Source organism: Nipponia nippon, unplaced genomic scaffold (genome assembly GCF_047370975.1).
Source record: "Nipponia nippon isolate SJK-2023a ecotype South Korea unplaced genomic scaffold, ASM4737097v1 scaffold_4, whole genome shotgun sequence".
Lineage (NCBI taxonomy): Eukaryota > Metazoa > Chordata > Aves > Pelecaniformes > Threskiornithidae > Nipponia > Nipponia nippon.
The window spans coordinates 11690696-11715236 of NW_028262358.1; the positions used below are offsets into that span (position 1 = coordinate 11690696).

General features: G+C 45.7%; 1 protein-coding gene across 5 annotated transcripts in view; it reads left to right on the forward strand.

Moving 5' to 3' along the window:
- WDPCP (WD repeat containing planar cell polarity effector) overlaps positions 1-22480 on the forward strand; it is a 160238-nt gene extending 137758 nt beyond the window's left edge. For 2 of the 5 annotated variants that reach the window (XM_087775254.1, XM_087775255.1), the window contains exons 16-18: positions 3941-4076; positions 5422-5697; positions 12914-12963. In XM_087775254.1, the coding sequence (XP_087631380.1) occupies positions 3941-4076; positions 5422-5656 (371 nt within the window). In that variant the 3' untranslated portion in view covers positions 5657-5697; positions 12914-12963. Of the gene's footprint in view, positions 1-3940; positions 4077-5421; positions 5698-12913; positions 13015-14599; positions 14629-20828 lie in introns of those variants that run through there. The other 3 variants (XM_087775256.1, XM_087775258.1, XM_087775257.1) reach the window with 3 other exon arrangements.
- Positions 22481-24541: the final 2061 nt, after the last annotated feature.

Consider the following 24541-nt stretch of genomic DNA (forward strand, 5'->3'; position numbering starts at 1 on the left):
TTTGCATTTCTTCAGACCCTTGATTTGTTTCTTTCAGAAAACCTCTGCTATTTACTTCTTTTTTTAAAAAAGAGCAGTATGTCTGAAGCCTGTGTGGTTCACTGGGAGTTCATTGGGATATATTTGCAACTCCTGAAGCAAAAAACTGATATTTTATCTTTAGAAAGAGTTACATTTTTTGAACTTATTGAATTTTTCAAAGATCAGCATGAAGAGTTCTGATTAAATGCTTGCCTCAGCGTTTTAAAGGCTTCTTGTGTCCCTGTTGCCTAAGGAGGTCGTACATTACGATTGCTCTGTAAACATCAGATTGTACAGAATTGGCTCTGCATACCATGCCGGGCACACAAAGAAGAAGTCAAATGGCTTATCTCTCGCTTATCAACTAGTTTATTTTTCATGCCTAAAAAGGCTATATTTTTACAAAAGCAGCTACTACTTTGTAAGTAATTTAATGGCTTCTGTTAAGTAGAGGTGTCAATTTTGAAAACAATATTAAAAGAAGATTTTCATTTTACCGTGGGATTGCACATTTTAAAATGCATTTTTATCCCTGAAAGTCCAGTGGAGGATACTGGAGAATGGAAACAGCTTCTGATTTGCAGACACAGATCCAAAAGAGAATAGATACAGTTAAATAATGACACATATAGGAGCAGGGAAGGGATGAGATCTCATCATCTGCGTACGGTGTCCAGAGAGCATCCTGCTCATTAAAATGTAGGAAAACTTTTAGTGGACTTGTAAAGAAACACATTTGGCTATTTCAGATGAGCGCTAGATGTAGCAATAGCAGCTATCAGCAAATTTTGGAAATGCAGAATGTGCATTGTGCAGTGTGTACAACATTATCCTAATGTTGATCATGACAAATGGGATTTTTTAGATAAAGATTTTTAGCACAATATAATTCAGATTATTGCATCTGATAAATGACTTTAATGATGAAACAACAATATTAGCCGTGATACAAGTTTTTAAAATTCAAATGCAGATTCAAATCCCCAGATCCTAACACGATAAGCAAATACTAGGTTAGAAATAAAAACAGCAAGAGTTTATTGTGCAATAAGCCAAAGGGAGATCCCAGATTACCTGAATACGAAATCTGAGGTGCAACTTGTGATATCCCCAACGCTAGCACAAAGTCAAGTCTTTACTAAGCACCAAACCCTAGCCAGAGCCCTCATCTAGATGTGAGGACCACCACCCTCTCCCAGCTCTATGGCGTTGTTGCCAAGATCCTTCCCTTTTTAATTAAATGTGGGATATGTTGTCCCTGGTTTGGCAAGGGCTGTGTTGTTTAAACAGTGTTCCTTGCACATTTGTTTTTCCTGCTGTAGCACTTCTCACAGGGAACGCAGTCCAATGTCCCACAACAAAAATGTTTATTTCTTTACTCTGGAGCTCATATCTGATGGTTTTGTGGCTTTGAACCACTCCTGGCATCTGATCCTATCTAAGTTCTACTGCAACGCTGCAGCTGTATACCCAGCCTAGAATAGGTTCAATCCTCATAACTTGAGGTCAGTTTCAGATATTTAATTTAGATATGAAAGTGCAAAGAAATCTATTTGCACTCCTGTGGGTAAGAACCCCTCTCATCCCCCAATTTTGGCTACAAGTGTGCTTGCATATGACAGACTGCTCTGTTTTCCATGAGATTCCTATGGATCCAGTAGCATTATTTAACAGGTGTAGCTGTGCTGCATCCACAGCACAAAGTATTAAAGTCAGCGGCCATGGTTGTAATTGCGTATAGCGTTCATATATTAGAAATATGTCACACAAGGACTGGATACATCCAAATTGTAGCCCACTCCACGTTACAAAACGCTAGGTCCCCCCCCCCAGAGCACATGCTTGAGTTACACTCAAGTGATTGATGTGCGAGGGCTGTGATTTATTCAGATCTGGTTCTCAGCAGGTACAAGAAAATGCAAATTGATAGTATGATGGAAAGAGATGAAGACAAAGCTGACCCAATCCTATTTTGTTTCCCTTCTCAATATACACTCCTCTCTCAGCATCTCTCAGGGTCTTACATTCTGAAATGCCACTGCTCGTTGCAGCTAGGTCAGCCTCAGGAGTGATGTCTAAGGAGAAGCCATGGAGATCGTATATTGGTGAAAGTTTGTAACTTTAAGGGGGCAAGTTATGTAGGCCTTAGACATTACTGAGTAGGTGAAAAAAGAAAAAGAAGAGAAAAAAAAGATTAATTACACCAGCTTGACTCACACTGTATGTCTTAGCTTTGGCATTTAGAAAACTAAAAGGCTTAACATTTCCCTCCTTTAAAGCTAAGGCCAAGTGAAGAGAGAGGCTCTTCAGGACCAAAGACTTGGTTCACAGGTGGAAGCAAGGCAGTGAGAGCTGTGTTCCCAAGCAGAGGCTGTCGAGGTTTATTCCACAAGAGCTGCGGTGGATTTTGCCTACACACACCAACAGGAATTTTGTTTAAGCCCTTTCCCAGAGTTCTTCACGCATATCAAAAGCAGTTTCTCCTGTGCCTTTTTAAGTTCTCCGTATTGCTCCCCTCCTTCTCTTGACTGCTCACTTTGCAACAGGCTTCAAGAAGAGATCTCCAAAGAAACCTACTTTACTTGCCCTTGAGCTGAGTTTCCTAGACATAGAGCATTGCTCGTACACCTTTTTTCTCCCCTCCTTTTTTTTACTTTGGATTTTTTATTCAAGGTAGAGGAGAAATCACGCCAGGGCCAGTTTAGCTCCCTTAGTTATTGTAACGTGATGTGCGTGCTTGGAGATGTGTTGCCCCTGACCGAGTTGGTTGTTTTCAGTGATTCCCCACATTGTTCCACATGTGGGAAATGGCAGCACAGATGGAGAGTATCACTTACCTGAGAAAGCCAAGCTGGTCGCCACACTTCACCCTCTCTTGCACCGCAGATGCTGATAAGATTTTGGTAGCATGAAGAGTAGAAATAGTCTGCAGCAATCTTAGGGCGTTAGCTTTTTAGGACTCGGAGATTCAGAAATGCTTACAAGTAGATTTGCCCTCCTAAGCCGGTGAGCATTCTGGGTCTCTAGCCAAAATGTAAACTAGCAGTATGGCAACGCTCACAAGAGCATTATATTCTTTGCACTACCCATGGTGTTGCCATGGGTATTGTGCAGATTAGCTTATACAGGATCCAGGAAGGCAGAGAACAAGGGGAGAAAAACAGGATTAAAAAGGAAAAAACGCAAAAGAGTCTTACGATTTTGAGAAAAATCTTTTAAAGTCTTTATCTGTAACAGGATTTTTTTCCTTAATCCAAACTCTGCTAGCCTGGGTTTTGATTAAATTTTTTATTTATTTATTTATTTTAAGTCTCACACCTAGAATATGCAATTCCTCCTCTGTATTTTTACGTGGTTTGTGTATTTTCAAGTGATTTCCTTCCCTAAAGTGCTCAGACTGGAACTTGGGAATTGGAGGACCTTCCTTCACCTACTTGAAGACTTCAGGTCTAGCTTGTGAACCAAAGTATTTTGAAACAAAGCTAAGGAAAGTCTTTATTTTTAAAGGAAAGAGTTACACATACCCTTATGGGGGAACAGTCCCACCGATAAGACTTTGATCTGTATGGCAACAGTGGAATCCTCACACGCAGCAGCCTTCGGCAGCCAGGTAGACCTTCTGTAGGTGACAATTTAGAGAAGGTATTTGCTCCTTGCTAACTAAAGCCAACACACGCTCACTCCCTCCCTTCCAAAAACTCTTGGATGTTTTATTGTTGCTGGTCGTTAGCTACTTGGCCTCCTTTTCAAGGGGAAGAGTCAAAGGTGAAAGCTGTATAAGCGTATGGTTTTCCATTCGATTTGATCCATTACTAGAGGACACCCTTGTCCTTATTGACATCTAAGGCAAACAGTTGGCAACTTGATTGGTACTTTTAAATTAAGTAAGCCTGATACCATATCTTATTAATCTTAACAGAACTTCTGGGGCAGTCAGACGAAGAAGACCCATCTCGCGAAGCTTTCGTTGACCGATCTTCAGAGCACAGAGGAGAGTGCGACCCGCCTGCTCCCGGTCTGGCCATCAGACCACCAGCGCAGAGCTGCTCCCACAGGTGAGCAGCGCAGGAAAGGGCACACAGGCAACTTGTGTGTCTATCATCAAAGATGTTTTGTAAGGCCAAGGAAAATCCTGTATTTCCATAACAGAAAATGGGGGAGGGGGGGGGGGCAGACAATTAACTAAAATACTTTTGAAATGTATGTTTGATATTCTGAACTTTCCTGACAACCTGGGTTGTCATCTGCATCATGACTAAACACAATAAAACACTGAGCAGGAACTAAGAAAAACTTGGAAGCCAGAAGTACATTACATGGACACAAAGCAATCTCCAGAAACATATATAGTTTTTGAGCATTTAACATGCACAAGGACAACCATTTTAAAATTAAACCATTTGGGCAAGCACAGCCTTCCTTGATGAATGTACAGATGAGAGAAATACAGCAATGGAAATGCAGTGAATTAACAGTTACAGGTGGTAAACAGAACTTTTAAAAACCTAACATGATCAGAACCTTACAGATTTCTGTAAGCTCATCACTAGCCTGTGATCAAAATCCCTGGGATGATCTTTCGAGAATGCCCTTCTTCCAAAGTTGATTAAAACCTGGAACTTACCTATTATGAGAGAAACAACAGGTCTGACGACTTTTTTTTTTCAGTGCTTTTGTTGCTAGTGAACCAGCACACCACCTTGCAACAGATGGGAAATTAGAATGAAACAGCTCTTCTGCAAAGATTAAAAAAGCATTTCTTTGTCTTCTTTTTCTTCATTCATTCTTGATAGAAACGAAACAATTATTTGTTCCCAGTGAGTATAGAGATGCACTTATTTTTATTTTCTATGCCTACTGTATGTAGGAACATTTTTAGTAACTAGTGTGAGCACAACGTTGAACTTCCACATTGACAAATCATCCTAACCATTTGTATAGAACTGTGGTGAGCACTCTTCATGTGGGCAAGAAACACATTTCTTTCTCCTTCTGGAAATCTGTATATTACCTAGTTTCCTGTCTTTCCTCACATGAAGAGACTGAGCTTTTGCAGTATTAGATATAATATACATTATACCAGCTGCACACCACTAGTGAAATACTTCTTTTATACATAGCCTACAACTTTTAGAATACAGAACACTGTCTCTAAAGCTTTCAGAGATACCTAATGGATTTGGAGATGGGGCCTGCTTTTAAAAATATAGTGCACAATTATTCTGTCTTAACTTTCGAGATGGAGATAGCACCGTATTGATATGAGCAAGTAATAAAGACACTAAGATCACATTGGAGACTGTATTGACTACAGAGGACTTTCCAAGTGCTCCAATAAAAGGAGCTCCTTTAACAGAGCACTAGAGCAGAGACTAATCCCAACATGCCTCTCATCCCAAGGTATAAACACGCTATCCTCCCTTCAGCTCACCTTTTCCCTTTCGGAGGTTGCTATGACTCACACGTCTCTGGCAGTCCCGCGTCTGCCTTCCTCAGGCGTCTTGGGAGAGAGATTGCAGAGTTCAACTTTACTCCTACTCCCAGCTTGACCACGTTTGCCTGCGCCTGCCCGGGTGGGCCATCAAAAGTTGCTGAGCCTCACGAGTGGCTCCTTGCAATCGCCGGAGCTGCATAAACTACTGGGATTTCCCGAGGCTTTTGTTTGCCTCTTGCCAGGTTGGTGAGTATAAAGCAACCTCCCCACCCACGCGACCAGCTCCTCCGCCTGCTGACACCCGGTGCTTGCAGCTGACCTCCCCCAGGAGAGCCCAGAGTTTTTTGGTTGCCTCTTGCGGAGCTGTGAAAGAAAACTTCTCACAGCTTCCTTGGCTGGCCGCAGGCGCTTGAAGCCTGCCAACACAAATGTGAGTTTTAAAGGCACTCCCTGTGACAACGCCAACTGCATGGGAAGGTCACCTGCTGAGGCACAGGTGACTCCCAACAACCTTCTCTCTGTGCTTAAAAAAACCATAGATGGTTACAAGCACATAACTGTGGCTTGTCTTCTGCCTCCAGTTTCACAGAGATTGTTTTCTATAAGGCATCTGCTGCCAAGTCTGCATCAGACTTCTTCATCTGAAGAAATTTGTATAAAGAAAGGAAAGTTTTGAGTGTTAGGAGCCCACATAAATAAGGAAGTTCTCAGTTTGCAGTCATTGCGATGTTTCATCTCTCTGGCCAAGATTGGAGCATTGGGCTATAATTAATGGGATGAAATTTAACAAGTCAAAATGATGGATTCTGCACCTAGGATGGAGTAGTGCCCGGCACAGGTATAAATTGGGAGAGGAGTGGCTGGAGAACAGCCCTGCAGAAAGGGATCTGGGGGTGCTGGCTGACAGCAGGCTCAATATGAGTCAGCAGTGTGCCCTGGCACCAAGAGGGCAAACTGCATCCTGGGGTGCATCAAACACAGCATAACCAGCTGGTCAAAAGAGGTGGTTGTCCTGCTGTATTCAGCGTTTGTGAGGCCTCACCGTGAGTACTGTGTGCAATTCTGGGCCCCATGATTTAAGAAGCATGCGAAGGTCCTTGAATGCATCCAGAAGAGGGCAACAAAGCTGGTGAAAGGGCTGGAGGGCATGTCCTATGAGGAGTGACTATGGACTCTGGGCTTGTCTAGTTTGGAGAAAAGGAGGCTGAGGGGCAACCTCATTGCTCTCTACGGCTTCCTGAGGAGGGGGAGGGGAGAGGGAGGTGCTAATCTCTTGTCCCTGGCATCCAGTCACAGGGTGCGGGGGAATGGTTCAAAGCTGCGCCCGCGGAGGCTTAGGCTGGACATTAGGAAGTATTTCTGTACCAAGAGGGTGGTCAAACACTGGAACGGGCTTCCTAGAGAGGTGGTTGATGTCCCAAGCCTGTCAATGTTTAAGAGGCATTTGGACAGTGCCCATAACAACATGCTTTAACTTTTGGTCAGCCCTGAATTGATCAGGCAGTTTGACTAGATGGTCATTGTAGGTTCCTTCCAACTGAAATAGTCCAGTCTAGTCTAGTCTAGTCTGTTCTGTGCTAGAGATTTGGCTCCCTAATCTGAGACACTGGCAGAGGACTTAGTTTATAGTGGGTAGGTGGTTACTCAGCACTTGGGGAAATTTCTTTAAACTGATCCAACATGTGAACCCAAAATTAGATCTTATTTGCTTTCTGCTGCCTCCGTGAAATCACTCGAAAAATGGCGACAACTCCACCTTACTAAAACACAGTGAAGTTTATGAAATCGCAGCTGTATAGTGCTTGCAGCTGAGACTCTTAGTAAGTGCACAGCAACATTATTATTCTAACCGATTTCCCGCATCAGAAATTCATATCTGACATTTCCACTGTCCACTTCTTCCCAGCCTCCAACCACTACCTGCAGTTTCAAAATCAATAATCAGGACACATTCTCCCTCCTGTAAAGGCCCTTCATTGTTTGTTAGCTTGGTCATTTTTTGTTTCATTATTGACTTTCTCCATTTCTCATGCTGTTTAACGCTAGTCTTCGGTGTTTATGTATTCTGCTCGCCAGTGAGATAAATGTACATCCTGAATCATTTCCTATTTACTTCTGATGTCTTTTCCCTCAAGAAAAACAAAAGAAGAAAATTCCATTTTTGCAATGGATTTACTACTGTTCTTCTCTGTTCCCTAACCCCATGCACAATACAGCCTCCTGTCTTGGCCAAGTCACTTCAGCCATGCTTTATATGTATTACTCGAGGCAACTTGTTGATTTACTTCCTCAGCATCATTTAAATCCATGAGATATTGTCTCTGAGGACTTGATGTGTAGTCTGGGGAGCAAAGTTAGTCTATAGCTTTCATTTGCTTCATTCCCCTGCGTGTTGGCGTACCGTAACTTCCTACAGCAAATAGAGTCCTTTCTGGTGATGTGACGAGTCAGCTCAGATCTGGACTCCTGAGCATTGCTCCAAGTTTAACGTGAGGAAACATACTGCTGGTCTCTTTCTGACCTTCCAGATGTTTGCCAGTGCCAATGGTGCATTTCTGCTGTTATCCATCAAAAGTCCCCGCTGTGTCACAGACCTGAGCCAAAGCAACCTTGCAGTTGGATCTAACTTAACAGTTGAATCTGCTTTGAGAAGAAGATTGGGCCAGATGACTTCCAGAGCTCCCTTCCAACTTCCCAATCAACCTGTTCACTGCAAGTCCATCCTCAGTGTTCAGTGTCATTAGTCTTGCAATAAAAACCCCACAACCTTATCTGTACAAGTAAATTGCAAGTCACACAAAGCCAGTAGCACCGCTCACATGCACTTCGCCTGCATGAATTCAAGTGTACATGACAGTACTCCCAGGTTCTGCTGTCTTCAGGGTAGCAGTGGTTCCCCTAATCTCTGTAAGACACCATGACAGGACTTTGCAGGTGTTCAGCAAGAGTACTCAACGGCTGCTCTTCTTTCCCAAAGTCTTTTGTTGTCTGCCTTGGCTTTACATCTTTGTACCAGCTAGTCACACCAAACTCATGAAGTCAATTGACCTACATTACTGCATCTCTAACACTGCTACCCCTGTCAGACCCAGATACTGTCCCAAATCTATATCTCACCCAGGTTTCTGAAAGCTCATCTCCAGCACATACCCGGACTTCTTTCTTTCCTGTATTTCAGCTTTGACAGAACCTTTGTTTTGGGACAGCTGAGCTGTATCTCATGATTTACACCTGGCCAGAAGCCCTGGGCAGGGGCCCTGTGAAGACTAGCAGAAGATGTTTCTGTTTAACTTACTTAATGAACCTTGTTACTGATGCCCTTCAGGGAGCCTAAGATCTGCATATATGTAACAGAAGCCCAGTTTTCAGGCTGCATGATTAACAAATCACTTCAATTAACTCTTCACATCATCGTCTCCTTTGCTGCTCTGCCTAACAGGGAAAGCCATAGCCTGGGATGGAGACAGGGACAGAAAAGGCTGGAACCAAAATGATCATTTATAAAATAGTCTCAAGGGTTTATTTCTCTGAGAACTTATTCTAGGCAAAATCTGGTTTCTCTTCTTGCCTTAACAGTCAGAAAGCAGAGAACTTAGTTTGAGACTAAAGTATGTTTTACAGACAGAGAAAATCGGCTTAACGCTGTGACATTTTATGAAAGTAGCAATAGTGTTGCTGTCAGTGGAGAACTGTAGTCAATTTTCTGAACCGTGCACACACACACAGAGTAAGTTATGAGCAATAAAAATTTCAGGACAACGCTCCAGATAGAGGCATTTTATTTGCTTGCTTTCCCTCTACCATGAACAGGACAGTTAAATACCACCAGTGATGCACAGTCAAGTGAATAGCTTTACAAGACAAAGCTCTCATCTCTCGCTTATGTTTGCCATTGACCATTGCCATTCTGTCCCGCCAAGTGTCAGTTATGTTGTAGCATAGCAATTCTTGTCCTCTCTCTCCTTATTCTTGATATCTATTTATGGAAACATTTTAATCTGCATAACCCTTTTGCTACCTGTAAAAAAGGAAAATATTTTGAGAAGGTATGGATGCTGTTGTTCAGAGGACCAAGGTAATGTACTGATTCTCTCAAGAGCATATTAAAGGAACTGATTGACTTCCTGTGGGACAGCTTATTTCTGGATGAGTCAACCAGTGAGTGCCTGTGACTGTGTCAGAGCCTGGCACATAACAGTCAGCACAGAGCTATGGCTGCACTCACTCCTCTGCTACTGGTACTAGTAACTGTGGTGTGGGTGTCCTCCCCATCAGTGTGTCATTCTGTTTCCTTACCATAATGCAAGTGGATTTGAATATCTTGCGTTTGTTGGTAGTGTCAGGATGTGTGTGAAGCTGGGTTGGGGTTTTTTTTTAGCTTATTATCCATCTACCTTGTCCCCATCCCCCAAACCGGAACTACTCTTATTTTAATTAGGATATCTCTTATTTTCATACAAGTGGTTAGGATAGAAGGCAAAAGTGTATATATAATCACAGTGATTTTTATCATAAAACTTTCCTGTTGCTTATGTACTTAAAAATACACATATTTCTACTGCTCTACAAGGTTTTTATTTAAGCTCAGAAGCACGTTTGTATATTTTGAATCTGTAGCATCACTGATCAAACCTCAGGAAGGGACTGCATGACAGTCTTTCATATCTGTATATGTTGGTTATTAAATCAGCGTCAAGAGAGAGAGAATTAGAGTTATCCCACTGCATCCCCTTTTGTGTGTCACGTTAAAAAAACCCATTGAACAGATTTTTTACTCCATTGTTTCGTGCAATTAAACAAAATAAGCATTCATCACCGTTATGGCACTTCTGTTTGTTTGTTCATCCCCCGTCAATTATCTTTTTCAAAAGTTCCCTTTAACCAGGAAGCAAACCTGGTCTTAAAAGAACAGGAATATAGGCTGAGAAATACGGTCTGCCACGGGTCCACGCAATAATCCTACAAGCTGCTCTATCTGTCCTAGCAATTTTCAGTTCCAAAGTAACTCTATTAAGAGGCGTGCTGCGGGGATATGGCGATGTGGTGTAGGAAATTCATCACAGAGGTGGGATACAGCAGCTCAGCAGTGCTAATCCTGCCCAGTTGCTGCAGCCTCCCTTCTCATTCTTTGCTGTTTCTCAGCCCCGGTGAAGGCAGCAGGAGCTTCACGTGCATCAAGAATGCGACAGCGGGCAAACATACGTGGCTCTGTGCAAAGTTGCACTCTCAATTTCTACATCTGTAAAACTGAGATAATACGTTACCAACTTCAAAGGGGTGTTGGGCAAATTAATTAGTCAATGTGCGTACAGCACCTTGAAAATACAAAATTAACTCTTATTAGCCCATAAGTACTCGAAATGCATCAAGGTGCACTCTCTGGCCTCTTGATTCCAGACAAAGGTCCTCTTGATTAAATTAGATTGCTAACATATTACCGCGTTAGCTCACTTGAAGAAAGAAAAGTTTGAAAAAGCAATTTGGCTTCGTCACATGAGCAGCGCGTATACTTAATGGAAATTTTTCCAGCATTCACAAAACAAAGAAAAATCAATAAAATGTCTGCCAACTGTTCCACTGAAAACATTTTGTAATCTATAGCGCCAAGAATCCCGAGCCAAGATAAACCAGTGTTGCTGACAGAAAATACTGACAATTATTTTACATTGATTCAACTTGGCCCAGCCCAGATTGACCTTGTTTATTCATCTCAGTCTCTTAATTCATATTAACTTGGCATCAAAATGGGACATGTGGCATGTGGGCTGAAGACCCATCTCTGTATCTTAGGCTCAGATAAATGCAGCGCATTGAGTACTTCCAGTGCCTTGAGCTCTTAGGTAGATTTATATGCATTAGACAGAACTGGTTAAGTTCCTTTTATCCCCGCTGGGCTTTTCATGTCTGTTGACTGTAAAACTAGAAGCTCGGTAGAAGTAACATCTTCTAAGCCTTCGGATATACATGAAATCCTCCCAGTACTGGTCAATTTTAAAGACACATCCAAAGAGGATGGAAGGTTTTAAGCTCTTTTAAAACATAAAAATAGAAGGGTTATGGCAATTTGGCAGCCAAAAAAGCAATTTGCAGGTCTCGGCAGAATCCGAGGCTGTGTGTAAGAAAGCTGATCAAGACACTACGGAGGAGATAATGGGGTTGAAGAGCAGAAGAATCCCTCTGTTTTTGCAACCAGCATAATCTGGTCTCCGATGAAGTTTCTTAGTTTCTTTCGCTAAACCAATAAAGCTTAGCATGATGGGAGAGTTTAAAAATGTGTCAGGAAAGCTGATGAAAAGAGTTGCTTTTAGCTGCTTTACAGATGCCCAGCTGCTTGCATAGCTATTGCCCAACGGGTAGTGTGGAGACAAAGGTGCAGGGAAAATTTGAACTTTGTGTTAATTATTTACATTCTCATCAGTAATAAAGGGCTTTTTATGCCTGGAATGTATGATTTGTATTGTCAAAGCTGAGCAAGATGTCGCACTGTGGCAGTTAACAAATTGGGTGCCGCACAAAAGCATTCATGTTTTCATTCTCACAGCTACACTGCTGTCATATCTGAAAGCCACCCTTGAGTAAAACACTACTTGAGTCAAACACAACTACGTCCACGGAGGGAGAAAATCCACCCAGATGAGGAGAATTCCCCCAAAGGGGATCGCAGTTGGCCTGGCTTGAGAGATTTATTTTATTTTCTCTGTTGGACTTGTTCTTGCCGAAGGCAGCACTTCCTTGGACTTAACCAGGCACTTGGCCGTTTGTGGATGGCAGGACGAGCGGCAAGTCGGCAAGCTTAGATAGCACAAAATAACCTCCAGATTTCCAGTTCCACTGCCTTGGGAATGGATTGCCTTTCTACACGCCTACGTAAACAGAGATTAATGATGAGTGAAGAAACTGAGACTAACAAAACCAAAAAAAAACAGAAAAAAAAAATCCATCCGTATTTTTCGTAGCGCATAGCTGACATTTTCCTCCCTGCAGCTCCTTCATGACTTGGATTTCAGTGATAGGGGTGGTGTGGGGACAGGGTTTAACTGCAAAAATCTGCCTTTTGGGTCTGGCATCCTCCTCTCCCCGGGACCCGCCCGCCCGTCTCCATGCAGGGCTGCTGCAGTGCCAGGCGCCTGCTGCGTGTGTTGCACATCCCCAGCCTGTCCTGCTTAACAAAACCCTAACTGCTCCAAAAACCACCAGCTTTACACCACATCTTTGAATGACAAGACGGTGCTGGAATGCCTGCACGGTCAAATGAGTGATCCTAGTGACACTCAGTCAACAAACGTACTGGCATCTGATAAAAAAGAGCTACAGTTTGTAGCCAGGGAATTACATAGGCTGCTGTGTACTTGAAAAGATAGAAAATAAACAAAACAGCTTTGCTCTGCTACGCAGCATCTCCCCAACTCTTCAGTCCTTGCTCCCTCCCCTCCTATCACTTCTGTTTTGTTTTCAAAGACCCACCAGCCGCAGAGAGGCAGAGGACACCGAGCATAAGCCTGGAGTGGATGGCCACACCGCCTCCCCGACGGGGAAACCCTTCTCCAGCAGCCAGAAAGGTAAGTGAACGAGTGGCTTTCAAATATGCACAAGGGGATGAAGCTAGAAAAGATGGTGATTGCTATCTTGAAAAAGAACTTGGATCTAGGAAGAAAAATAAGGCAGTGGCATTGCAGCATGAGCTTGGTTTGTGTATACCTAGCAGGGAGAGCATGAGGGCTCAGCTACCAGCTCTCACAATGTAGAATAAATCATCTGATTGTATGAATCTCCTTATCTCGCAGTGCTATTCGTGATTTAACAAAGAGAGACAAAGCGTTTATTAGATTTGGTCGTTGCTCTGTTATTCAGCATGCAATGGCCAGGTCCTCCAGCAGCAGAGCTTCACCCTTCATGTGGCTTGTGAAGCAGCATTTTACACTACTTCTGCAGGGGGGTTCTGGAGTAAATGGACGCAGCCGTCTTGCTTCGGCACAGTATTCAGTATCTCCATCATAGCAGATTTAAAGTAGTGCAATGGTATAATAGAGGCTACTAGGTACAATGGTATAATAGAGGCTAGGACTACTCCAGGATGAGAAAGTTACGGTTAAAGAGTCATCCTGTAAAGTCAGGCAGGCAGGGATATGTAAGAGTATTTGCAGAAGGTATGAGATGGGGACTTTTGTCTTCTGCCTTGTCCGAGTGTCCCACCACTATACTGACAGGTATGTAGGAGCTGAGCAAACTCCAGGCAAACTGACATGGAAAGTCGAGGCGTAACTGCGGTTCCTATAGCCACAACTGAAATATATAGCTTCAAACAAGCCAGCTATGGGTGCACTTCCACGTTACAGTGAAGCTGAACGAGCAGATTGCCACCATTGAAACAGGAAGGTCCTGCTTCCCCCTCACCGCTGCCTTCTGCCCACATTCATGAGATCACACGGGGCCACCAGCATATTAACCCAAGCAAAAAAAATGATTTGTTTTCTTTCCTTTGGGCTTTTGACCATCCCCTGAGCTGAACTGCATTGCCTGGGGATCAGAGGACACCACATACAGCACCAAGTTTAGGGGCAGAAGCACATTGCCTGCAGCAGGACTTCTTTTTGATGTTGGCAGCTGTTAATTCAGCTCAAGCTGTAACACGAAGCCTCATATTCAAGCACCTCCAGCAGCAACCTGACAGCACACAGGCTGTGAAACCCTCCTGAGACACAGGATGAGTGCTTGGGCAGGCAGCCTGCATCAAGCTCCACTACCCTAGAGCTACCCCAGTACAGGTAGAGAGGTGTGCTGCAGCCATGGCTCCATCACGCCGCATGCATCCCACTCCTGCGACGGATCCCGTCAAGACGATGTGGGAACCCCAATCTATCGCTAGCCTCACGTCTCCACACTGCCCTATCTGCAAAAATCACAGTTGCTTTAACTTGGTGTAGCGTTTGAGGGTATATACGTATCGTACATGTTTAGACTTGTGTAAGCAATATATTAAATATTTTAATTCATCCATTGAATAACAGGCTATGAAATAGCTGTGTCCTATCAAAAAAGTGAGTTACCTAATACAGTACTCTTGTTTGTTTGGGTTTTTCATCAAGTTCAATGGAATGTAAATAACATGGTGATCTTTTTTTTTTCTTTTTTTTTTTTTTGAAGGCAATTTGAGAGCAGTTCCTACAGAGCAGGTAACGCATTTCTGATTTATTTTTTTATTTCTGCTTATTATTATTTACTCTATTTTGCAGCTTCCTGAAACTCCCCGAGCCTGTCCCTGCAAGCTGTCTGCCTGCAGGGCTCTCGCTGAAATTGGTAAAAATGCTCCTATACCACGCTGCTAGAGCAGGGCTTCATCTGTGGCTTTGAATTGAGCACAGCACATAAAAGTTGAAAATTATTATTATCCGATGCCTGTTGGATGGGACCTAAGAAAGAACTTATTGTCCTCCAGCCACGTTCATCTTAGACGAACTAGCCAGCACTCATATTGGCGCTTTCAAGAGCGAGACCACAGTAAAAAGAGGAGTGAAATACTACCCTATGGTTTCCTGATTGCTTTAAGCTGATTTAACTGCAAGGTGCTGCCAAAAAAGGTGGACTGGCCCTTCCCCCCCCCGCCAGCCTCCAGTCCTATGTCCTCCTCCCTCTCCTGCACTGGCTTGGGCGCTCATGCGCTTCCAGCTCGCGAGAAGCTCACCGGGGCAGGAGAGGAGGAGAAGACCTCCACGTGGGCAGGGAGATCCTACCCCATCCCCCAAATCCTTCAGCCTCTCCGGTGCGGATGTTCCCACCCAGCCTGGTTTGGTGCCTCGTGTGCTTGGGTGTCGGTGGGTGTGCATGGAGCACATCCATAGGGCGATCCTGTCTCCAGAGCTGATGAGTTAGCAGCGTGCAGCACCAACGCACTCCTTCAGTTCTACTTTGAAGGGGGAAAAAAAAAAAAAAGCTGTCCCACAGCAGCATGGATGAAGGCACAAGAGTGCCTGTATTTTAGCCTCCTCCCAATTACAGTTCTTGTTGAAACTTTTGTTTTTGAGGCTGAAGTTTTCAATGTTTGGCCTCGGTACAAACAGATCATTAAAAAAAAAGAAAGGAAACACTTCAACCTCCCAGCAGAGCAGGATGGCACTTATTTATTTCTTTCATTACAAAACCATCCCGTGCCAAGTAAAACTGTGCTATAAGAGCTGTTCTACCAGTCCCGAAGCGCTGCAGAACAACATGCGCAGCCCCACCTCTGCAGCCTCCTGCGGGCCCCTGCACATTTTCACTGGGTGGAGGATGGGGAAAGGCTGGGGAGCAGGTGACAGAGTTTGCCACGCCAGGGTCGAAGAAATCCCCATACTCAATGGGATGTCCCTGATGACCTTTTGATGGCTTCGGTGGCCTCAGGATACAGATTAAAGGAAAATATAGCATCGGTGACAGTCTGGAGGCATTGGTGGGATTTCTGGGTTTGCAGCTGGGTTATCCAGCAGTTAACTGCTCCTTCCCTGAGCTGCATGTAAAATGCTCCTTGCCCCCACATAAGCGGCTGAAATGATAAACGGAGAAGTTCATTTGAAAGCTCTGGACTATCACAATAAAATCCACGATCACAAACTCTGTATAATGGGAGTAATACAAAGAACAAAACTTTGCCATCACATCATTAAGGATGTACACAAGGGAGAGGTTAAAGCATCCTTTGGTTCCAAAAAGTTACTGCAACTGAGCAGTCACCATTGCTAAAAGCTGGTGGGTCAAAATGTGACTTCTGTGACCCCGGTGGAGGTGCCCTGATTTCACCACACATCCCAGAGCTGCTTGTGCACTGGAAAATGGGACACCTCCATCCTTACTGAGCTGCTCTGCTTCTCACAGGACCAAGGGAAGGGAGATGTGGTGCTGTTGGAAGCAGCAGCTCTGACAAGCACTTGGGCTGCAGAGGGAAACGACGTGCTGGGTAAGAGTTGTGCACGCCAGGTTTTTTGGAGTAGAAGAGTCATCCATGCAACACTCACTTCGCACTTCTGGGAATACGTTTCCAACACCGTTCTTTCCTGACTTTTAATGGCATGTAGAAATGCAGAAATCTTGCAGCAGTTGGGTACCAACACAGGAACCAGCACCCGGCAAATCAGAGCAGCTCCTTTCTAGATGGACTGACCTCTGGCTTTAGTTCAACCCATCCCAAATCCAACCTAAACCCACCATCAGCAGCAGCTCTATACCCGGACACCGCCACCAGCCTGCTGCATCAGTGCCAGCATTTGATGGACAGCCCGTCCCCGAGGTCCCACTTTCACCCTCCTGCTCCCCTGGCTTGGCATCCCTCCACCACCACTTCCCGCACGTTGCTTCAGAGGGAGCCCTCACAATACTGGGCTCGATGCCATGCAAGGGGAGCACACCCAAAACCCAGCCCTTCTTGCACAGTCAATTCTGCAGGAAGATCTCTGCAGCTGCAAGCTGGAAGATTTTCTTTGCCTCCCCTTCGCCAGTTCGTTGGCAAAAGGCTGAAGCCAAAAGTGACCTGTCCCCAGCGCAAATGGCCATGGAGGCCTCAGTGGGGACGTATCTGACACGGACCCTATCTTTTGTAGGTGCATCATAATGCACGTCTTCCTCACTTGCTACCACTCTCAGCTATGAGGAAGCTTCTCCTCCCTGAAACTGTAAAGATCGTGCAATGAAATGTTCCCAGTCACCTGCCAGAGCAGCTGGCTGTCACACAGCCAAACAACACTCAAGCAGTTGAACAAGATTTGTTTTCTAGAGGAAAGCCTTAGCCCTACAGCATGCAAGAGGCAGCTCAGAGGCAAGACCATGCTATTGCTGGGGCTGCTTGCATCCCCCCCAGCAGTGCCAGTGGCTTTGCACCAGCATAGGGCACGTGTGTCCCTGCTGCAGCCCTTTGGTGCATGGGTGATGATGGGCAAGGGCTGCCACAGCCGTCTCAGCTCTCGGGTAGGACAAATGCAGACCACGTGGCTTTGCCAAGCTGGTTTGGGACCAGCGGTGGCCAGAGGATCCCATCACTGGGGACGAAGGTGGGGATGTCTTAGGTAGTTGCCGAAGAAGAGAGGATAAGCTGCAGTTTTTCTTGCCCAGTGCATGGCCCGGTTGGGTACGGCTCTTCAAGCAACAGGGGAGAAGCAAATGAGAAGTGAGCATCCCATCCGCAGTATTTGGTGGGGTCAGGATTTGGTGTTCATGTTCAGTCCTGTCTTCCAGGAGAGGCTAGAGATGGGATGGGGGTAGCCTCAAGGGCCATGCTGCTCCAGACCCAGCCTACTCTTGCTGCTTTGAGCAGGGTGATCTCCAGAGGTCCCTCCTGGCCTGCGTTATTCTGGGATTTGATAATCTTGAGCAAAGTATGTAGGTTGGTTCAGAGAGTCTCTGTTTAGCAGCACCCAGCCTTAGATAAATAAAATTAAGCCTCCAAACACCCTGGTTACCAATGTCAGTACAAACAACACCCTTTGGAAAACGTGAATCTCAACTGCTCTGTCATTTCTGGGCTGGAGACTGGGCTTATTTATGGCAATTTGAGATGCTGAAGCCAATGGTGCCTTATGGCTACCAAATGATTGGTTTAATGTATTATCACTCAGCTAAATACCTATCAGCCAGAAAGGTTTTGTATGATGCTATCCAAGGGAACCAAGGCATTTCCAAGGAAAGGGAGGAGTACCTATGGATCCTGACAACAGGCATGTCCTTCCACAGAGCCATTCCTGCAGCCTGGAATCGGGCAGTCTCCACCTGAAAAAACAGGTGTTTAAAATAATTTCCTGTGGATCCTTCATTTATTCCTCTCTCTACCACTCTCATCCTTTCCCATCTTCATCATGCCCTTCGGAATAATCCCCAGGAGAAAAAGTGTTGCCTCCTGGCAGCAGTACAGCAGCATGGGGGAAGATGTTTCTCTGCATTTCCCACTCCAGAAGACTAAAGGGATCTCCGTTCTGCCTCAGACCTGGGGACACCGAGCAAACCACTGCCTCCATCCTGCTATCCCTGCAGGTCCGAGATGGCTTAGTGGCTTTTCAATTACAGGGTGTGCCTTCCCGTACCTCTCCTCCGTTCGCCTTCCAGAGCGGGACCACATCATTACCATGCAAAGCCCCACGATCTGAATTCTCCAGGGCACAAGTGGATGCTCTCCTGTCAGGATATTCATGTGTTCCTGCTCTGGATGACTAGCTGCTCATTACCACAGGCAGCAGCACTGCAATGCTGACTTCCCCTGTTCCTGGACAGCCCTCTTCCTGCACTATGAAAATCAGCTGTTGTCAAATTATTACACCTTCTTTTATTGCCGGGGTGCTACATCAGAAGAGCTGCAGATGTCAGAAGAGGGTTCCAGTCATTATCGCTCTTCAGCTTTTGATTAACATTAGACACCTCTGTAAGCTTGATGCCACATCACAGACTTGCCATGCAACACTGCCAAGTCTGCATTAGTGTGACCAGAAAGGTTTGCAAATAGGGTTGTTTTTTTTTAAGAAGTATTTTATTTAGGTAGGTCTGCAGAGCTGGGTTCTTGTTAACCTCTCCCCAGACAGAGGCACAAATCACAAAACCCAGGTCAGATACCTATTCTAATGCACTCAGGACCCTGAGCCTTGAACAACAGGGACCTACCCAAACAACTTTGAACTCTAAATGGTCAAACGTGATGTGTTGGTTTTTTTTTTCCTCCAGCCTGCATTGACCTTCCCACCTATTCCCTTGGTCCCCAGAGCAAGCACCAGCAAAAAGCCCCCTGCATCAGGCACTGACACAGCTCTAAGGAAAAAAGAGCCACCCCTTACCTTCAGCCACTGATGCTCCTCAAGGCTTTACTGCTGTGACTCCGCTGCAAAAAAAAAAAAAAAAATCTTTCTCATTTTTTGGAACCTCCAGCAAGTGCTGTTCAGAGAGCACGGAGAGCCCACAGAAAGCTTGCAGCCACCCAAAACCCAAGTTACATAGACACAGCCCCCCCATGAGGGCTGCTACTGAGTAAAGCAACTCAAAAACTCCTTGAAGACACCTGCCTAAGCAGCAGTCTCAGTGGTGAAGCTATGCTTTGAGTTTCAACACTGGAATAACCCGGTGGGATGCAAGCACTGGTTCGGATGGGACGTCGGGGATGCTTTCTCATCGTCTTCAAATGAGAATTAACAGGGGGTCATATTCTGGCAAGGCCACCTCCTTGCAAGGGTAGTGCCAAGCAACGGGCTGGAAACAAAACTCCATGTCCATGCAGCACTTGGTTTGAGCCGTCTCACTTCGAGTGCTCCCTCTGCGTTGAGGTAGGGAGGTTGTACGCAGGAATGCTGTTTCGAAGGCTGATTTCTATCTCTGTGGTGAAATGCACATGCCATGAGATGGAGCTGCTGCTCTGTAGAGGTTCCTTATGAAGCTGCAAGAGTTAGGGGAATTTCTTTTCCTCTTCCCTGAAGTCAAGGAGCAGGGAGTCACTCACGAGTCCCGTCCGCCCTTGCCAGTGCTCCCGCGGCCTGACACAGCCCCGACAGCCAGCTCCTGGGGCCGAGGCCACCCCCCTTCCCATGCCAGCCAGCGTGTCTTGCTCTCCGAGACAGGACAAACACACGTTTCCCTTTGTTTTCAGCTCCACACCTAGTTTTTTTTCTTTGCATCACGAAGGGCTGTCTACTCATCTGTAATTCAAAAGAAAGCAGTGACTCACTAGACTACAGCACTTTCCAAGGCGAAGTATTTCATGCATTTCATGGGCACGCTAGCCCCTGTTATGGTGGGGCACATATTCTCCCCATCATCATGCCCTTTGCAAAACCAGAGGGCTGGGGTTTCCACCCTGCACAGGCACTGAGCGCAGAAAGGGAATTTCTGCTTAAATTACGTATTTGCATTGTATGAGGAATGCAAAATGCCATCCCTGCGTAACTCTGAAAACCTGGCTCGCTACCCGCTGGCGTTAACCCAGCCTTGTGGTGTTCATAGTATGTTTTAATTAAAAGGTAACAAAAATCTAAAGTTTCACTTTTACCAGTAAGCTTCCAGGCACCAAGGAAGGGGGCTCGAAGGCAGGTGGAGCCTCAGCTCCCAGCGCCTTGCATCCCAACCCTGTGTCCACCACAGGGGACACCGTGAGCTGTGGCTGGAGCTGCAGCCCCTGCTTTCTCCGAGAGCAGCAGGGGAGGGGGGGTTGCAAAGGGCCTAAAAAAAAAAGGGGAGCAGTGCCTTGCCTTGCACGATGCAGCAGTCTGCACCACCTTAGGGCTGCATCCTCAATTCCCAGGCCAAACTGGGGCACCGTCTGCAATTGTCTCTTCTCCCTGGGTTGGGATGGTGCTTCCAGTAACCGTGTAAGGTTTCCATTCCTCCTTGCGTGTCCCTGCAGCCTGCCTGATCCTGCCTGCCTTTCATCCCGCAGGAAACCAGAGACGGCGGCTCTCTCAAAGTCGTGCACTTCGGGCTGGTGTGACCAAGCATGGGATCCCCTTCGCTGCCAAAGCAAAGAAGGGGGAACTTCACTGAGGTGGCGAAGTTCACGGAAAGTCCTTCAGCAAAATTCCAGCCGCCCCTGGACCTGGCCACCAGCAGAAGATGAAGCACAAGGCTTATAAAAAGTGCTGCCCTTAGACCTCCAAATTATTTCTGGGTTAGCACGAACGTGTCCATGTACAAACTGCCCCATGTTTGCTTATGGAGGGCAATTTGGTGACATTTTCATCGTGTCATTCAAAGACATTAAAAAGGGAATAATTGTGGATCCCCATTTATCGTACAAACACAATGCGGAAAAATTTGGGGGGGGGAGGGATGGTGTTGTTTATTGGACGAATCCATAAACTTCCCAGGTGAAAGTCTGTAATTCTCTAGGCATTATATATTTTAACAATCTTCACTTGGAAGCAGATTTGAATTTCCACTTAAGGCTCTGAAAACCGTCCTATTGAGATACCAGCAGATAAAATCTTCATTCAGGATACCTCTGTGAAAGAGCAGCCTTTCACAGTTGGCAGCATTTTTCGAAGAATGCTCTCAATTTTCATATCTAGATATATCATCTTAGTTGAATAACCATTATTTTGCCTGGAAAAAAAAGACACGGAGCCTCTTAAACATCATTCCATTGGAGTCCAGATTTTAATCTGCCTCCTCTAACCATGAAGAGAAAATGCACTGAGACAGTAACGTAACCTGTTTCAGCCCTCTAGTTTTTTTCTGACTGTGGAGAGGGGTGAACATCGTCGCAGGTCTTTCTTCCCACCGTTTGATCAGACACAGTGTGTGTGGATGCAGATTTTTGGGCTCTAACCCACGTGTGTGGGTTAAGCTTGAGCTTTTTTGGGAGCACTGGGTGGTTGCAACCCAAAGCCAGCGAGCTTCTCTGTTTTGTACAACCAGCAAATTTATACAATGAATGGACTGAAAATAAAAGCACAGTGTAAAAAAAAAACCAAAACCATTAGAAGTATTTTATTAACAAAAATTCTGCATTTGCCCGAATAAAATATTTGTGCTCACCATCAGTCAGCCATTTTCCCCTACGAGCCAAAATCCTGCTGAATTTCTGCTGCATGACAGGCTCAACCCATTTCGGCACTTTATCCAAATCGGCGCCTTTCCATGAGTATATTCGAAGGAGACTTCTTGCTTTCCAGGTTGAAGGGAGTGAATGGGCTGCAATGCATAGGGATTTGTACACTCAACAGGGAAAAATTAATAAAGAGAGCTTTGAAACAGAGCAGGCTGCCGCATCACCTCCCCACGCAGAGCCGTGCCTGTAATGGCTGGGCGCCGCGCAGCACTTGGACTGGAGCATGCCTTTAGCGTCCTATAGATTTAAATTTAGTTTCTGAAATACGCAGAGCGCAACGATGGACCGCAGCGATCACGTGCTTGTTCTGCATAAGATGCTGCGATGCGTTGCTTCGCCGTACAGCTATTTTACTGAATTGCAGCCATATTTCTGTCAGTACAAGTGATGGTCTATATGAGGGATTAATCTGACACCAGACAGTGATTCTTAATCCTTTAGTATATCATAATCTATTTACTTTGCATGCTAAGAGGATTTCAGCTTAAAAATATACAGGAAGTGGTACTAGAAATGTACCTAAGATCCAGAATGCCGTTTCCTAAAATCACAGTTTTTCATTAAAAAAAAAATAAAAAAAAAAAATCCTCTCATGGCTTTCTTGGAAAAGTCCTGTCTGTCCTGGAAAAAAAAAGGGGTTGAACAGGGATTTAACTGGAACTGGGCATATGTTTTCCTTTAGGCTTCAGCCCTCTGACCATTTTCACCCTCCTCTCCTGCAGCTTTTTGTGCTCAGCCATACGACATGAAAGAAGCACTCTCCAGTACAGCAGGTTCCTGGGCTGGGAGTTACACTGGCAGATTTCTATTGACAAATTCGAAATAGGTGTGGAACCAATGTGGGATTTTATATGCATTCATTGCTACTCAAAGTGCATGAATTAGCAGTGACTGGCTAACGTAGAAGTCAGCACAAGGAAAACCACAAATGGTCAGGTGCGATGGCTCCTTATTCAGCTGTAATCATCTGTTTTCTTTGCGCCCTGCCAGAAAGGCTGTCTACAAAATAACTGTAATAAGTGGTGTTAGTGGGTACGTCTCCTGAAACTTAGAACGTAATTTATAATTATGATTTTTTAATAACGTAATTCATGCTTGGCCATAACACTTTGCATGTCCTGCACCTGAAGCGGCAGTCGGCCACCCTGGCCAGCAGCAGCCCTGCCCAGCCTCTGCCCACCTCTGCACGGCTGGGTACTGCTAAGGGCATTCACATCTTCTCCTGTCACAGCTCCCTACCACATGCAGAGGGTTTAAAAGCAAAGCTTTGCAATCAGGGACTCTACTCAGAGCAAATACTCTGATAAAATAGATCATAAATTATTTCAGGTCGATGAAGCACCAAGCATAAAAGCTAACCACAGCCCAAGCTGGGTAGTATCCTCCCCCTCTGCCCCTCTTTCCCCCTCCAAGTCCTGGCCCTCGACTTAAAGGCAAGAAAGCACCATGTGCCTTTGGAGCAGGTGCCCACGCACGGAGGCAGCTGCCAGCACTCGGGCGAGAGGCAGGAGCTTCCCTGGCTTGTGCCGGGCAACCCGGCATCTCGGCACTGCAGCACCAGCCCCGGTGCGCTCAGTGTGGCACCAGGATCCGGCAGCAAATGCTATTTAAAAATAAATAATCCAAATAGTAGCCGTGCACCCAACAGCCTTCTTGCTTGAGACATGAGGCACTGAGTCACCCAGGCGGCTGTTTCACAACCGGGCTGCCCAAAAAAGCCCCACGATCCCGCCAGCGCCTGCTCCCGGAGCTGGGCACCAGGCAACGCGTGTGCTGCTTTACCTGCCAAGACTTGTGCTCGGGACAGCAGCGCCTGTTCAAGCCTCGGGGAAGCCCACGGTGGGAGAAGTTTGCTCTGCCGCCCAAGCCCCAGCTGGCAAAATGGGGGGGGAGGGGTGCTGGGACCCCCCAAACCCACTCACCCTCCCCGGCCCACGCTCCCCTGCTGATGGGCACAAGTCACATCTTGCCCACGCTGCTGGCACCAACTGAGGGAGGCTGAGGCCTGACCACCCATCAGTGGGCAATGCACTGGTTAGTCACCACGCTGTTTTTCGAGGAGGTTTCTACCCAATATGAGGGAAAAAAAAAATTACACTATTTTAGTTGCTTTCCAGCAAACTGGCTGTTCTCGAGTCGTACTTGTCGACCTTTGAAGAAACTCCAGGGTTGGGAGAAATTAAATTAAAAAAAAAAAAAAAAAAAAAAGAAGCCAGGCATTGAGGGCAAAGCCATTATTTGATGTGATCAGGAAAAGGTCTCCTCTGCGCCCTCACCACGAGCCGGGCTCAGCGATCAGCCCCGCTGTCATGCTCCGGCTCTGCATGAGCAGGACTGGAAAATGTCCACAGCCCATATGGTGGTGTGGGGGATGCTGGAGAAGCCACCGGGCTGTGGTACCAGGTGCTGCTGGGTGCCCAAATCGGAGGGGTATTTCTCTGGGGGATGTGGGCACCCCTTGGAGATCCAAACTCTGAAGCAGATCCTGGACCCAGCTGCAGCATGGAATGGTGGATGCAGAAGTTCAGGACCATGTCATCGAA